Consider the following 17897-nt stretch of genomic DNA (forward strand, 5'->3'; position numbering starts at 1 on the left):
GTTTTGGATGAGCTCTACCAGTATCCAGTAACCGAGTCAGGAGTATTTAAGCCCCAGGACATGGGAGTGGTTGTGGGACAGAATACACTGCTCTGGGGCAAGTTGGGGTTCACTTTCAGTGGTTTCTTCCTCCGTACTTTGCCAAGCCCCAGGCAGGTCAGCCACGCCCATCTGTAGTGATCCGACTCCAAATCAAAAAATACATGTATGCTGAGCGACTTTAGTAGAAGCCATTTTTAAAGAAATCCTTTCTGCTCATTGGAGCAGGTCATGGCTCAAGAATTACAGGCCAGCGTGAGACTTCGTAACGAAGGGAAACTCAAGTGAACCACGGCCAGGTGACGATACACTTACACGTGATAACAATGGGAACAGGTATGTATGATATGATGAATGGTATGTTCATGTTAAAGGATATTTGTACCGCACACCATCACCACCGGAATGGTCCCCTGGCGCTCTGGCGCCTCTGAAAGAGGGAGGGAGGGGGGGGGGTGTTGAGTTAGTGAGAATAAGCTGGAAAAGCGCAAGAGAGCAGTGATGTGCTGATGGCAGCCTCAGCCCGGTGGGACCGTCAGCTGGGCTTGGGGTGTTTCACGGTCGGTAGTCGTGTGCTGTTGTGCAAGTCTATGTGGGGTTTGTTTTGTTGTTGCAGTGTAGTGAAGTTGGTACGGATTACTGCATTTTAGGCTTGTGGTTGTTTGTTTAGAGTTTGAGAAGTGTATGCAGAGGGATGAAATTGTTCGTGGATTGGTTAGTTGACATTGCTGTCCTTGCAGTTATGTCTGTCTGATGTTTGCTATCATTCACTATTCCATTGTTGCTAATTTTCAATAGTCTGTCTAGATGTGAGGCAGGCTAGTGATCACGATTCCAATTAAGTGTTGCACTTACCATCATTCACAGTTGCATCCAAGTGTGGCTCATGCTAACATTCACATTTCTATCTAGTTGCGACACAAGCTAAAGTTAAGAATTCCATCTAAGTGTGGCGCATGCTAACATTGTTAACCCTGTCTAAAGATGACGCAGGCTAATCTTAACCTTTCTGTATAGGTGTGGAACTAGTTAACATTGGCTAGTGTGTTCGTGCGTAATGCAATGCAACATTTTCAGTCAGGCCAAGAATGGAATTAGGCTTGTGGTCACAAATCTCTCTATGAATGCATGGCGTAATTCTATGGCAGTCTACGTTATGGTGAGGTAGAGTGGCAAGGGCTTTCTGCAGTAGAGTAATTGCTCTACACCCCACCCATGCCACACTTAGTTTTGTTGCTGTCTGTTGGCTGCTGGCTTCCTTTGCTTCCCCTGTGGACACCTGTAGACACACCTTGGAGCCGCTACTGTAGGAGCCTCCCTTTGCCTCGGGGCCCTTAGCTGAGGGGGCTGCCCTGGGAAGGTGTTATGACCAGGTGGACGCACCAATCAGGGGAGATGGACGGGTTGGAGGGGGGGGGTGGGACTGTGAAAAGGCCAGACATAAACAAAGAACTACACCCAAGACACTGCACCCTTTGGATGCAGCCCAGAAACAGGCTCAGAAGCCAAAAGAAACACTAGACAGGCACCAGATTAGCACACAATGCTCACCAAAAAATATAGATACATAAATGATTAAATAAATTATTTTTAAAAAATATATATATTAGAAGAAACACTGACACCACTCCAAAAGAGTGCATAAAGCACGCCAAAAACGGATTACAATCATTGTGAAACTACTCACTCAGAATCAACCAGCCCCTAAAGGTGCTTCCACACTGGTTTCTCCTGCCATATCCTTACTCATGTTGTACGAGGTCAATGGAATAGGACTTTGTGATATATTATGGCATAGGACTTTTGGTGATCAAGAATAGGTTTGGATAGGATAGGATTTCAGGTGATGTGTAAAGGAGTAGATTGGATAAAAGTAGGTAATGTATTGAAATTGTCACATTTCTGTTTTTCTACTTTTTATAATGGAAAGGGATCCCCATTTTATAAGGACTGGGAGGTAAGAGTACCACTCATTATTCTTATGACGATAAAATCAATAAGTGGTGTTACAAAAGTAGTGGCTCGGTATAAGGAATGAGTCGGGATTTTAGTCCATTTTTTATATCTGTCTTTTGTGGTAAAAAAGGAAGGAAGGTGGATGAGTCGGTGTGTGTGGGTGAAATCAAAGTGAGAAAAAGTAAGCGCGTGGGGGAAAAAGTGGATTGATCTATCTTTGTATAAAAAGCTGAAGCATGCATAGCAATAGGCTTTAAGTGAAGCATTAGGGACGCGCACAACGGAGGAGACACCAATAAAATACATGCATGGGGTTCTGCCACTTTGTTGTGACAGAATAAACAAACAATTGATAGTAGAAACAAAGGAAGGGTGGACGTCCTGTTCCTGGCCAGAGCAGGGCTCCCAGAACAGAAACATTCTAGAAAAAATTTTCGTCTTTGTAGCAGCAAAATATGAAGGGAGCAAGTCCCAAAGAAGAGATTCTAGATCTCAGGCAATTAATTGAGGATATGGAAGATCAGGAAGGTAAAACATCCAATGTAAGGGGATATGCCCCGTAACACCTAAACCTGCAGTAGGGTATAAAAACCCAGTCTATAAGCCTCCAGAGGTAGAAAGGGTGTCAACAGGATTATCAACTGGGGGGGGGGGTTGTTAAGACGGATTTCTGAACTCTGTCCTGGTGGCGCAGAAGTTCAGAAGGCCAACCTAATTACTTGGAACAGGGTAACCTCTGGACGAGCCAGACCAATCAAGGTAGCGATCGCGGCGGTCAAGACTAGGTCTCAAGAGGGGTGAGGGTGACTGAAAGCCCGCAATGAGCACACAAAGCAAGATCACTTACAAACTACTCCAAACAGGTGTTATATAAAAAAATATATACACATTTATTTTAAGGCCTTTAAAACAATGACCGTAGCGAGAAAATCAAAATATCACAATATTAAACCAACACATACCATATCAACACAATATATATTCAAATACAACAAGTCTCAAGCGTTATATGCACGAAATATGTAGTCCACCTAAAAGGGAAGGAAAACAGGCAGTGCGAAATAATGCTTAGACCCAGTTCGCCTTCAGAGGCCCCTAACTAGATGGAAGTCCGAGCCCTGCGAAGAGTGGAGCCTTGTGCTCAAAAGTACCTGCACACGCTGGTGCCAACGGGCAAAAGGGGAGTCTCTTCTAAGGAAATCAGGCAGTTCAGTTCAGTGCACAAATGAAGGAGAACAAGTTCTGTGACTCAAGCGCAGCCTCCACAGTGGGCAGAAGCAGAGCGCGAGTACGGAAAAGGGTGCTGTTTAACACAGCGGGGAAAAGCAATGGGCTCCTGCAGGAGGGCAACCAGATCCTAGCTATGCTACTCACTGGTCCCCGATGCAAGCAGACCCAGGCTTCTCCGCGTCAGTTTCAGCAGCTGGCAGGTTCAGAAGAGCAGGGAACGCCTCGTCGTCGTGTTGAGTAAAAAGACGTCCAATCGAAGAAACCTGCAGTTTGTTACCACAGCAGGGCAACGGAGCGGCTGTGTGTATCTGAGCCAAATGTACACTACTCACTTCAGACCTGGGAACGCCAAGTGTACGAAGCGTGAGAGAGTGACAAGGACTCGAAATACTACACAACCTGGCGGCGGTTACAGAGCAAGACTCCGTGTAAGCTGGTCAGTCAACTGGATGGCCCAGAGACTCTTCCGAAGGCTTACTGGCAGGAGATGGTGAAGATGCCGAGAATAGCTGTTCCCGCTATTCCAAGGGTCGAAGTACCAGTACAGGCCTTCTGGTTCGATCAAAGGTTAAAAGGGTTTCACAAGGCGACAGCAGTGCAGAGGAGGAGTCCTTCAGCGGGTCACCAGCGATTCCTCGGTCCAGCCTCTTGGTTGCAGGATACTTGGCTCCTGTATTCCTTCGTTCTTGAGAACTCAGGAGATCGACATGGTAGTGGTGTTTCCAGCCCCCTCTTATCCACGGTTCCCTTCGCGCCAAAACGGAGGGGACCCAATGGGAGATCCGCTCATCAACACTCACACCATACGTGGACCAATCACGGACCACGGTGGTCCCAGGCATTCACACCACCCTAGACTCTCTGGCACCCAGGATGTGTATTGGGACCAGACATCCCAGCCCACATCCTGGAGGCACACACAAGTCATGTAGAAGCCCGCAAAAGCATCCGTGTTTTGCGGGAAAGTACATGCCCAAATAAGGAAGGCCCCGGGTCGGCTCGACCTGGGGAAGGTGAAGGGAGCAAGACGGTCAGCGGACAGGACAAAGGAGCCTCGTGGTCTGGCCATTTTGGGAGCCAGGCCACCATTTTGGGTTAAGCGCGAGAAACACGCTTAGAACGCCAAAAGGAGCTCAAAACACAAGAAAACGATCGCTGCCACCATTCCCGTCCCTGAATTACTTGCACCGATCAAATACAATCCTAAACGAGTATCTAGGGCCTGTAGATGGCTAGAGACCCAAGAGAGCTGTAACTTAGCTTACAGTGCCCTCTTGTGTCATGTTGCACTAAAGCCGCAACATGATAAAAGAAACTACGGGAAACAGCGTTCCCCGGTACTGACTGTCTTAAGGGCATGTCAGTTTCCCCGTAAGAAAAGGAGCGAAAGCCCAGAGGAGTGCAGCAGAAGGCTGCACTTCTCTGGCAAAGTCAAGAACAAGGTGAAAAACAACAGCAAAAAGTTTAGGGGTTGCCACATGGAAGGAAAATGACCTACAATTACGAAATCTTTCCTAACAGGGGTGTTGGGGACTCAAGAGCTTTTGAACCTCCATATAACCCACCCATAAGTCCTAATATGCTCGTAGCATTGGTGTATCTAGAGGGTCCACAAGTAGACCTAGACAACGAGTTAAGAGCATTGCAGAAAGTTTGGTCAGGTTACAAGAACCTGAAGTATCAGAAAGAAGGGTACCGGTGCAGAAAACAGGGGATTGGAAGTCAGGAGATTTTTTTGTTTAGGTTTAACCCTGGGGCAATAAGAAATGTTTGAACTGATGGGGAGAGGGTATCGACGGTCCTGGGACAAGAAGTAGAACAAACGAGGGAAAATGAATGGGAAGATCAAGGCGGTAGAAAAAATGAAGAGGCGGGGCAAGGAGATCAAGGAGAGGAGGCCGTGAGAAACCCGTTCCTGCCACAAGAGGCAGTGGCGAGGGACAGACTAAAATAGATGAGATTTAATCATAGTAGTTAAAGATCAGAAGAATACTAAAGGGGTAGAAAACAAAATTGATACGCTGATGCCTCTTATACATAAAGAAGTAGGGATAACGCAGTATGTGCCATGGCCTCAAATGGAAAAAAATAATTTGATTAAAGCTCTCTCCCAGCTTACAGACTGAGCTAGTAAATGGATCTATGAATTTGAAAAACAAACAGCAAGGGTAGCCTTGGCGTAGGAGACTTTGAGTTTACTGGTCACCATAGCTGGGGGCCAGGCTGGGGACATATGGGCAAGGGCTGGGGTAAGTCTTGCAGATAATGGACATGGAGCAGCTTTCGATATAAAGGCAAGGGTATATGGGCTGCCCTACGCAGGATGTAGCCAGATACCCCTGACTTACATTCTTTAATGCAGTGCACAATGGGTGATGATGACCCAGTTAGGTTTTTTCTTAAGTTAAAAGAAAAGGGGAGAGTTGAGACGGTACCATTTTTCTACTTTATTGTAAAGAGGTCCAGATGGCACTAGATAAAATTGTGGGAATTGAACCCAAAGGGTGGGCAGAGATGCAAAGTATAATAGTCCACAATTGTAAAAGAGTCAAGGAGCAAGACTGGGAGACAGCCCAGAAGCAGCAAATTGACGAGGCAAAACTAGTGGAAAAGAAACCATCTCCCCCTCCTTTTTTTTTTTTCTTTCCTTTCTCTTTTTCTTTTTCTTTCTTTTTTACCTTGTTTTTTCCTCTCCAGGAATAAGATAAGATGGCTGACCATCCTCTCTGTTATGTAGGGATAATGATAAAGATGTTTAGTCTAGAAATGTGGTATGATGTGTTGTATGACACTGGTCGTGGTTGTTTTGGTGGATGAAGGTATGTTTGTTATATGGGGTGGCCATATAAAGGGGGGGTTGACAGTTAGAAAATGCTAGTATAAACATATCTATGGGAAAAAAACAATCACAAAAGGCTCACTTTTTGCCACCCAACCCTACAATTTTTCTTGGACGAATGAAATGGGAAGTATGATTGACGTATGATTAACATAAGGGGTTGGGCATTGACACTATTTCCGACGTCCAGAATGTAGAAACATTGAATAGCTGGTACCCTGATATGCGCATTACAGGAAGGAATGTAATCAATTAAAGATGTTACCTGTGTGCACTTATCCCACACACAACAGGGGCTCCTAAAGTTTAGTTCCACATCCAGTCCCAATTACAGAGGCCCAATGTTTGGCACATCTTGAACTATAAGGGATGAAGGGCACATTCCAGGTACAGAGCGTGCAGTTGAGGAGCATTGATCTATACCCAGTGTTATGAAATGGCAACACAAAATACTGCCAGTGTATACAACAGTGCTCTTTAAACTTTTTTGGCCGGGGCCCCCCTGACAAAATCTGGGCAGGTTGGGACCCCCCAGAAATGCCAAATGGACAGTATGTATTGTGCAACGTCACTTGCTCCCATCAGTCGCTGGGCTCCCTCATCCCACTCCTACCCAGTGCCTGGTCTCTCCGCACCCCTTCTCACACCCTGGGCTCTCCCCACTCTGCTCCCATCACTATCCCATGGTTCCCGCCCATTGTGCTCCACCATAGTCCCTGGGTTCCCCCATCCCGTTTCCAACAGTCTGCGGACCAGTGGCAGCTGGTGATTTTGTTTAAGTGGAGGGGCATAACTATTTCCCCCAAAAATGCCAGAGCGACCGAGCAAAGTGAGGGAGCCAGAACCAATAAAGGCGGGTTTGGGGGTTCCCCCTGTGAATATTTTTAAATAATGGGTTTAAATGTTGCATTGTAGAGCATACTTTACAAAGAAATGGGTAAATAGCCAAACAGTTTGCAATTGGTGCTGGGGGCCCAGAGGGCAGGAATGATATTTTTTACTGGACATCTATGATGGATGTCCAGTAAAAAAGATATAATCCCTGTCCCCTGGGCCTAACACAATAAACATGATTGTGTGTATGCAAGGCGCTGCACATTCATCCAGCAATCGCACTCCTTCACACAAGCATCCATCACCATACATTCACTCATAACATAAGCATACACGCATCCATACACATGTTTAAATAAAAACAATGAACATAAACGTACCTTCTGCATTGGCCTGCATGTGTGTGGGTGCTGAAACACCCTGCTCCAGACTGTTCTGTCCGTATGCGCGAGGAGGTGCAGGAGCTTCTCCTCGGACACAGAGCTGCAGTGCCCCAGCATTTTCAATGAGCTATGCAATGCTGGCGAAGCAAAACGCCCCAGCACTTGCATGGGTCAGTGAGCATGTGCAGCTGGGGAACTGAAGTGTCAAAGGGAAACAGTTTTCCCTTTGACAGTTCAGCCAGCCCAGGAGCACTCTATCAGCTGGAAAAAGCAGCTGAGGGAGTGCTCACTGTTTCACTGGGCTGGCTCCTTAGCTCCTCCATAATGGATGAGCCACCAGGTTCGGACTGGCCTATAGGGCAATGCCTGTACCAAAAATGTAATGCTAGTGTGGGCCAGTCAAAATGGGCCACCATTTTGGCCAATGTGGATCAGTTTGAGTTACTTAACTATGCAGTTAATAATTTTGACCATTGTTGCTGAGTATATCACAATTTACTTACATTTTAACACAAAGCACCCCCTTGGGTATTATTGAAACAGTGGGCCTCATTACAACCCTGGCAGTAGCTTTGCTGGTAAAAATGGCACGGGCCGCCGCCAGAGTTGCATCCGGGTCCCGCACCCGTGAATGGGCAATTACCGGGTCATGCCGAGTTAGGCGGACCTGATAATTGCCCTTTCGCGGGTGCCGGTAGATCCCCATTCGAGCCCCATAGGACTCAATGGGAATGGAGCTTGGATGCACCGGCACCATTAACTGTACCATTGCATCTGACGAGCTGTGCTCGCGGGTGCCACATGGCCTGCCAGGTCAGACCTGGCAGGCTGTCGGGCACTTGCGAGCACAACTTTTACTATGGCGGTACGGTAGCAATGGTGCTGGTATCTTACTGGCACTGTTACCGTACCGCCATAGTTTTAATGAGGCCCAGTCTGTGACTAAAGGAATATCCATTTACAACTGCGGGCCACTTTCATTGTTTCCTGAGGGTTTCATGCTTCAGCCTGACCATGTGAGCCACTCTGCCCATTTCTTCCAATCTAAAAAAAAATATATATTTTTTTTTAATTGGATTTCATGCTGAGCTCTCAGGGCCTCCCAGTGATGCACCCGCAGACCCCTGGGGGGGTCGCGCCTCACAGTTTCCAGTTTGAATACCGCTAGTCTAAAAGGGCCATATTTTTCCTTGGTAGGTCACTCATGACAATGACAAATGGCAGGCACCACAGTGATGTGCCTGGCAGATGGGCTTATCAAGTACAGCGCAGAAGCAATATCCCAAATAGAGACTGTGTAAATCTGGTCCCAACACATCACAAGGCTGACGCGGATTGCAACAATGAAGAAGCCAGTGCGAATAAATGGAGCCAAAAACGTTGAACTTTATTTTGGCAATGAAGGAACAGTTCCTGGTGGCGCAAACACAGTGCAACCACACTCTTGTTATCCCTGGTATAACGAAAGGTACAGCAGCAGTGATGGATTACTACTGGGTTTGTGGCCAACAAGCCTACCTGCAACTCCTACCATCTTGGAGAGGCAAGTGTTCACTGGCCACCCTGCACTTAGTGCTACTAGTAATCCTGGAAGAACACCTGAAGGGAGTAGAAATGCCTATCGAGGTGCCAACAGCCAGTCTACCACCTAATGAAGCAGAAGCTTGCAGATCACACAAGAATTTGGTATGCTGCCAGAAAAGGGACTCAACAGTGGGGGAAGAAAGAAGAGCTCAAATTGGTTTAAGACTGTTCCACATTGCTCAGAGGAATACCTGACGAATATCAGCTTTTTAGCTCATCAGACTTTTTTTTTTTTGGCTCCTGGGGTACAAATAGCTGCTGCACTTTTCTACCCCCGGGGGATGCTGAGAACGGGTTACTATCCCATGTCATCAAGGCGGTGCACAATCTAGGTGTAAAAATGAAGGAGTTCAGAACACAGATTGGCTATCGCTTACCTTTTGATTGGGTCCTGTCATGGTTGGGGGCGGCAGTAAACGTACTGATTCGTGTTCTTCTTGGTTCTCTTCTGCACATGCCAATGGGGTCTCCGATCATGTGTTCCTTTAGTCCCTAATAGTGCAAAGATGGTGTCAATTGGGCGATCTAAAACACCTTTCCATACAATAAACTGCTTAACTCAAACTAATATTTTTTGGGTTATAGATATGTTGTTGCTTGCCATTTATATAGTGATTTTTGTATCCTTGGTATGATCTCAAAGCGCTGGTAGGTTAAACGCCCTTGGGAACTGTAGTTCACGTCAGAGTCCTAAGGTACGTGGGGGCACCGGGTATATGTGCAGCTGGTGTGGCAGTTGCTTTATAGTTGCTTCTTAGGAGTAGGTGTGGTGGTGAGGTCAGTTGGATGCGTTGGGCCTGAGGAGACGCTTAAGCTAGCAGTAATGTGGGGTGGGGATGAGTTTTACTGTGGAAGTAACGAAAGGAGGGAATGTTTGGACGGATCCTAATGCTTTCTTTCATTCACATGTTGTCCAAGCACTTTAGAACTAGGCAAGACTTCTGTTTTCTAAGTATTCGACAAGTCCAGTGGGAGGAGGGTCACTAAATAAAGATAGCTAGGATTGATATATAAGGTGCAAATAACTATTTAGATGGATATATTTGTAAAACTGTTAAATTGTAGTTGGCTTTGCTCAAAGCACACAGTGATTTCAGCCGGTGCTAAAAATAGACTACAGGCTGGCAGAGCACAAGGTAACTCAGCAGCTATTCCTGTCCATCACAAGCCAATAGAGACTAAGATTCAATACACGCCATACTAGGAAAACAAGGGTTTTTTGTAGGAATGACTGGACCGGATCAAATATAATTATGTTGAGAGAATGGCGGGAAGATGTGTTTATGTATGAATGTTTATAACCTTGTAAATTATGCTAAACAAGAGCGACAATGTATTCCTGCAGAGGCAGCAGTATGTTATTTAGGTTTGTCTAAATGTAAAACTGGCCATGCAACACTGGAAACTACAGCATCCCTTGTATGGCAAGAACAACAGTTTTGGATGAGCTCTGCCGGTATCCAGTAACCAAGTCAAGAGTATTTAAGCCCCAGGCCCAGCACCAGTCTTCAGGACCTCGGAGCGGTTGAGGGACAGGATATACTGCTCTGGCGCAGAGTTCTTTGCCAATCCTCACTTCTGTACAGATTAAATTTATCTTTTGCAAGATAGACTCATGGCCTTAATTCCCTACAGGTGGGGATTTACTCCAGTGTGAGTGTGATCAGGGGGTACCCCAAATATATTTAAGGGGTGCCCCCTGCAAGTTGGGGTTCACTTTCACTGGTTGTCAGTGTTTGTATTGATTCATTTGTGTTACAGATTCTTTGTAACTGTTGACAGCCCTCTCTCCCTCCTAAAATAAGCCTAGCTATTCGGTATACGCTACCATGAACTCTGGTGGTACAGCCTTATACTAAGAGTGAAGTCTTATACTGTCTCAGTTGAATGGTTTTGATGAAGTTTGGTAGAACTTCAGAAAAAGTGCTCTTAACACTAGCAGTTGCGCCAAAAAAATTAGCTAATCAGTCTGTAGACTGATTGCTTTAAAAATGACACGTGCTGGTGGTTTACTTGATGCCTCAGTGTTGCCAAATAAAAGTATTTTTGTAGTTGCCTGTATGGACAATCTATTGCTCATCAAGGGTTTGGTTTTGTTAATTGTTCCTTAAACCAAACTCTTGACCTCTGAAATAGATGAGCTCTTTGTCCTTGTTGCCAAGAGAGCCAAGTTCTGACTTGTCAGTAGTTTGCACGTCAAGTAAGGTTACCTTAAACCCTACGCCAGTAGTTCTAAATAGTCATTTCTCTTCAGATGTGACCCCCAGGTTACTCTTTGTATCGAACTGCAATTTGTGTAGCTCCTCTACTGGGAGCCTAATGTTACATAGAAGTAATGATTCTTGATCTTGAATTAAAGTATTATGTAATGACTAGTTTAACAACTTCTGTAATTACTGAATCATAGCTTCTGTACCACATACAAAAGTGCTAATTGGTGTCCCCTTACCAGTGTCTTAGTTTTAAAATGTTATTTAAAAGGTGTAGGTTTCTCTGGGTACTGTCGTGTGTGTGTACGCTTTGTAGTTAAAACTACTTGTGTTCCTCCCAGGTCTTCACGGGAGAAATCTTCACGGGAGGAATCTTCACGGGAGAAATCTTCACGGGAGAAATCTTCACGGGAGAAATCTTCACGGGAGAAATCTTCACGGGAGGAATCTTCACGGCAGAAATCTTCAAGGGAGGAACCTTCAAAAGAAAAATCTTCAAAAGAAAAATCTTCAAAAGAAAAATCTGTGCGAGCGAAATCTAGAGAGAAATCCAAGGAGAAAGAAAATATAATTTCAGAAATAAACGATGAAGGCACAAATGGGAAATCTTATGAAGCAATGTGTGAAGAAATGGCAGCAGATGAATCCTGAAATCTTAACACTTGGCCCTGTAAATAGTCATTAAACATTCTTATTCACAGCTTAAAAATCTGCCATTTTTACTCCTCACCTTTTGTAGTCTTGAAAATATATGTGGTTTGGAAATAGCTGGGTAAATTGCTGAATTCCTGTGCTGTTATGTTTTGTTAACAAATGTTCCAATAAACTTAACAGGTAGTGTTTTAAAGGTGCCAGTTATTTGAAGATACCTGATCAATTGTTGCAACCTGCTAAATGAAGATGTTCTCATCTGTCATGACTGCAAGCCACATTTTTAAAGCGTGCTGCTACTTGATTGCATTGTGGAATGCTGGGTTAATATATTATTGAGAACACCCCCAAGTGATGACCTCATCTCTGATATTAAGGTCACTTGATGAAACTTCATCACTGCAGTATCACTATCCTATTTGAAATCTAGTTTGTCTGCAGCTATTCATTTAGAACAATTCTATAGTTTAAATGTCTGACAGATGAGCAGACTTCATTCCACTAACCTATGCAAATTGGGACCGGTTCTAGGTAGTTGCAATACTAGGTGGACACCCGAATCATCATGGTCGATATAAACACAATGCCCCCATAAACAGAAAAAGGTACCCCATTTGTGGGTAGGAGACCATGCAATTTAGGGAAGTACCCTACGATGAAGCACCTGCATTTCTAAGCTGTTAAACATTGCAGTTCATCCTGGATTATGGTGGGACGGTTGTAGGAAGCAGTGTGTGTAGCATTATCCTTGAAGCCTGTGACCTTCCTTTCATATGATGTATGAATCTTGATGTAGATTTCCATGAATAGTTTTAAATGCATCCAACACTTACCTAGGGAGACTTGAAGACCTTCAAAACATTTTATAGACCACCTTGGTCTCTATACAGTGTTTTTGCTTTTTTGTTAGTTTTGTTTTTGAATAAATTAGCTTATGCTATATTGCTCAATAGACTAATCAATTACGCCAGTCAGTGCTTTTTTCATTTTATAGCCACAGGGTGAGGTATCCCAACTTTAAGTTGCCCAGAAAACTGGTTTACTTGTATTCAGTTTCTTTTTTACTCCTGAATTGTTTCTGATCTTCTAGTAACCAAATCCAGAGCGTTAGAAAACTGCTGCCAGATTAATTGTAAAGAAAAGCAACATTTTGCATCCGATATTTCCAAGTGAGCTGTAAGTTTGTATGTGCTTAAAAATGTCTTCTGCTGGCTATTATTGTTTTGAAGGCGATGGCAGTGTCATCACGTTTTATGGTGTAATTGGGAGAGCAATCTAAATGAATCGCTTTGCCTGAGTTTGTCTTTCTGAACCATGCAGCCAGTCTACTTTTAACTATATAAATAACCAACATGATCTTAAACATCACTGCAAATTGGCACCAGAGACCCTATTAGAATAATTTGCAAACAGTGGTGAATGGACTGCTCGAAATGTACTAGTTAAAATGGATTAATTACAATCTGTATATCAGAAAATTGATATATGCATCCTGTTTCCAGATAAAGAGCCTGTATGTGTTGCAAAAGAAGTTGTTCGAGAGAGCCATAATTTGTGTATAGTAATGTGTACTATAGTTTTTTAAAAGCAATTCCACTAGTGATATTTCTGGTTAGGATGCGTCTGATGCTCCACTGATGTTCCCTTTCAAGATTATAAAAGTTTATAGTATATTTTATCTTTAACTTGCAGTATTTGTTAAATTGTTGCAGCAACTCGCTAGGGCATTCCTTAAGGAAAAATACATTCATATTGGTTTGCATTCCAAAAAGCGAGATTTATCAACATATTTTAATGCCAGTATGTTAATGCAGGCTTTTGGTTTGTACTTAACCTTTTTAGCCTTCAAACTATCATGGAACACAATGCTCCAATTTATTTTGTTAACTGAAGTGCTTTTTAAAAACTTTTATTTAAAGCTTTTTGAACAATGCTCCATATTTTAGTTTTTCCTAGTTCACAAGGAAGTTGGCTTTTAGATGTTAAAAATAAAATGTGCTTTTGACTGGTTATGAAATGACCAGTTTGGTTGGTGAGCGTGCCTCCTGCACTATGTGTAAATTGTGCATGACATGAAACTTACAGGTGAGAGGTTTGTAAATTGTACAAAACAATGCATTTTTCCTGCAAGCAGTACTGCAGTTCTCTAGCAAAGAACGGAATAGCGGACATGAAATGCTTGATTCGTTCCTGCTCTTAGAAAAGTGGAGGACAATGCCCTCCTTTACGAAATAAACGTTTCTTTCATCGCACCAGGTTCAATCCAGGACAAGCTTAATTCCGGATGAAATTTGACCAGGGTAAGCAAATAAAAAATTCTCTGATAAATATATTTTGAATGAACACATTCCTTGTATAGTTTTCTTTGTGAGTGAAAGTTAATGCAGTGCCTAGTCTTGACAATTAACTTTTGGCATTGGTGATTTTTACAGTTTAAACTCTTCCCATACGCTGAGTAAATTATGCTAGGCACCTCACTTTTGATCTTATGCATAATTCGTATTTTGGTTAAAAGTTCAAGTTGGCACAAGTTCATGTGACTACAGGAAAGCTTTGCAAAACTGTTCCTTATTTACTTATAACTTTAATATATAACTTGAACTGTGTAATCTCAGACACTAAAATCTATACATCTCCTTAATTTAACAGGTAATGCATGCAAAACAAGACATTGGAGTTCATGCTTCAAAATCTAATATGGAATTTCATTTGGCCGGCAAAACATTTTTGAGAAGACTATATTAGGTTTCGTAAATATTATATATAAAAAACCTTAAGTAGTTGGTTTGGTGATCATTTTAAGTTATTTATAGATGGTGTTCTCCTTGATTTTTCCAGGACAATTTCTAAAATCGTTGTTTTCCATGGGCAAATATTTGTTAGCTTGTTAATGCATGTCGAAGAAGGCACTCTGAGATTGCCTTTTTACCAGTTGGTTTTGTTTGAATCTAGTGACTGCATATTTCTTTTAGTGGTGCCCTTTCAAGTCATTAATTTGGCAAGTCACCCAGCCACATTTTGGCTGCACTTTCAAAATAAATTTCCATTCCACAAATATTTAATATGCACGGATAAAGCAGGTAACATCGGTTAATTGTAGATTTTAAGTTCCATCCTACAATAAAAAATGAACTGGATGTTTGACATGAGTTTGCGTTTAAGCTTTTGTTTTCTATAGTAACTTTTGCTTCTGACCACTATTATCAGTAGAAACCTGCAAGTAAAGTTTGGTGTCTGACTCGTAAAAGATTTGTGGTTTCTTTGGAATGGTCTTTCTACAGTATGCTGGAATATATCTAAAGCAATGTTAAATGGACTTTCATCTGGATTTGGCACCTGTATTTATTATATTACCCTGTGGCAGTTCTGAGTTCTGGTATTTGGAGCCAAACCTTTTTTATTGTTGCACACATGGTGAAGCAAAGTGCCACCCTACGGTGTAAACTCTTCTCGCAGAGAAGAGCATTGGGGGGCACAGAATATCTTGTTAGCATGGTTAACTGGCAATGCTGGTGGCATGCATTGAACCAATGATTTTACTCTTCCTGCCATTCATCAAATTGGTGGCTTGTTTTACTAAATGGGCTTTGTCCTTGTAAAATTCCTGTGCACGTGATACACTGCAAGGTCCTCTGAGCCACTGTCAGAACGGGAGCATGCAGGTTGATATCCCTGCCTTGGATTGAGCTAGGTGAGGCGAAATAAGTGATACTCCTTGGAAGCAGCAGATAATTCTTTAGGCTTCTTTATTAAGCATCTTCCGGAATCTCGTCATCAAGTACAAGAAAATTAGTAATATGAGCTAGAACAGGGAGAACAGCCCACTGGCTTCCACTACCCAGGCTACACATTTCCAACTGCCTGGGGTAGAACTTTCAGTCAAGTACAAACACTGCATACAAACATTCCACACACTACAAACATTCTCTAATGACGCAACAGACAGGAGAGGACAAGATGCAACACACATCCTTTCCTTGCACATACAACACAGAACCACAAGCAACACACCATCTCTCCACCACTCAAACGAAGCATCAGGCACACTGAGATGACCACCACCACACACCATGTACAGTCTGCAGGAACAAGGAGCGTAGTTGTCCCACTAAAGTGTAATTAACATCTGACCAACAGGCTGAACCACAACTCTACTGCCAATAGCCATCATAACCTATCTACCCCTGCCACCAGTGGCTCTCCAGCCTGCCACATTGGAGTGAAAACCAGCCCCTCCTTGGGGAACAAGCTACTTACATCAAACACCATGCACCTTCCGTTCACCACTGTCACTGCTAAATCTTAAGCTTGCCACACTTGAGCACAGGCATGCCCTCTTTGGGCTGTCATGTGGACCTGCTGGACCAACAAATAACTAACATCCCAGAGGCAACACAATCTAAAAAAAGGGATCCACAACCTGAAGCAAAATGCATACCAACAATACACAAACTGAAACACACCATTACTCAAGTGCACCGATGCACCACACCATTGCTCGAAGTGATGCAGCACACAGTCCCTCAAATACAACACTGCCACTCGCACTAGACCACTCATTCAGGCTAGCAACACTACTAGCAAGATACCATTTCAAGAAAACAGCCCTCATCACCAAACTCAAATTGCTGACCAGGCAAATTGACAACCAACTTAATACTTGGCGCAAACCAGTCAATACGATTGCCGCTGGCTACGATGAGTTGCCATGGGGACCGACCTAAGATTAACTCGCACCACCCAACTAAAATCATAGTGGGAATCTGAGTAGGTGATCAAACACAAAGGAATACTACATCACTGACCAGGCTCAAAACATCACCTAACCATACACATGACTGTACATCGTTGACACATGTCTAGCCCCATCATATCAATCCAGTAACGGAATGGTGTAAAGAGTATGCCTCCGCCAGGCCTAACTCTACCAGGATTAAACTAGATACAACATTCTTGCGCACATCACAAACTCCTTCCATGGTGATATGCATAGAAACTCCACGATACTCGAACTACAGCTGAAGGCGGCCGTCCCCAACCAAACGGCAACATACAACTCCACATTCAATTACATCTTTCCACTGTGCTGAATGCAAAACTCTGACCAAAAAGTCATTACTTGTATTACTTTAACATAAATTTGATCACATTAAAATTCGAACTGCAACAGGCTCACTCCTTTGACAGTGTCACTCGCCACATATTGCATGCTACAATGGGGAAAACAGAACCCTTCAACATTAATAGCATCGCTGTAAACCCTCAACAGCAAAGTAAAATTAGCTAAAGGTCCACACAACTTAAGAGCAGCCCATACCTGTAAATCCTCCAATGGTTAAACCACGTGGTTTTGTCACCCATAGCAATACAGTAGCATGCTAAAAGTCCATGCTGCTATTAAGTAGCTTATACCTGCAAATGAAATACTTTATTTATATTGTGCTCGTACAAGAGTGTTTCAGAGAGAGACCAGGCAAAGGGAGGGGAACAAGGGGTGAATATAAACTCTTTCTAGGCCCAGTGGCATTGAGAACTCGCAAGTGCATCGAAAAGGGGGAGAAGTGGAAAGTGCAGAACAGAGAAGAGAGCACAATAAATAAGTAAAACAAAGGTGATAAGCAGTGGTAGTGCAGCCAGAAAGTTCTAGATTAGTCAGTGTGTATCTGATAAGTGCAGAAGAAAAGTGGGAGGGGGACTGTAGGGGAACAGATACAGAATCAAGCGCCAAGGGGTTGCCCGGAGGCAGTGCAGCAGGGTGGCAGTGAGCAGGTACCTGGGCCTTAATGACAGAGGATGGCCAGGTGCATGGTGCAGAGAGATGAAACGGATCAGCACGGGAGAAGATGGGCAAAGGCGGAAGCAAAGAGGAAAGTCTTGAGGTGCTTCTGGAATTGGAGATGGCTCTTTCAAGGTGGTCGGGAAGCTATTCCAAAGGGTGGCCCCAGCCGAAGACTGGGATCTACCCCAGCTTGTTTCTTTGAAAAACGACTCACCCCGAGGGTGTTAGAAGTAGGGGAGCTAAGGGCTCGAGAGGGGAGGTATTTACGGAGGGATAGTTGAAGTTATTTTGGACCTACTGTTGGGCAATGTTTGTATGCAGTACCCTCTGGGACCACTACCCACAACTATGACTACAGCTGTAAGCAAACCAACCTTTGGTATAAGTCTGTA

General features: G+C 43.7%; 1 protein-coding gene across 2 annotated transcripts in view; it reads left to right on the forward strand.

Moving 5' to 3' along the window:
* LUC7L (LUC7 like) overlaps positions 1-11922 on the forward strand; it is a 261763-nt gene extending 249841 nt beyond the window's left edge. For both annotated transcript variants that reach the window (XM_069647860.1, XM_069647861.1), the window contains exon 10: positions 11417-11922. In XM_069647860.1, the coding sequence (XP_069503961.1) occupies positions 11417-11726 (310 nt within the window). In that variant the 3' untranslated portion in view covers positions 11727-11922. The remainder of the gene's footprint in view (positions 1-11416) is intronic.
* Positions 11923-17897: the final 5975 nt, after the last annotated feature.

Source organism: Ambystoma mexicanum, chromosome 2q, assembly GCF_040938575.1.
Source record: "Ambystoma mexicanum isolate Mex_15411 chromosome 2q, UKY_AmexF1_1, whole genome shotgun sequence".
NCBI classification, from domain to species: domain Eukaryota; kingdom Metazoa; phylum Chordata; class Amphibia; order Caudata; family Ambystomatidae; genus Ambystoma; species Ambystoma mexicanum.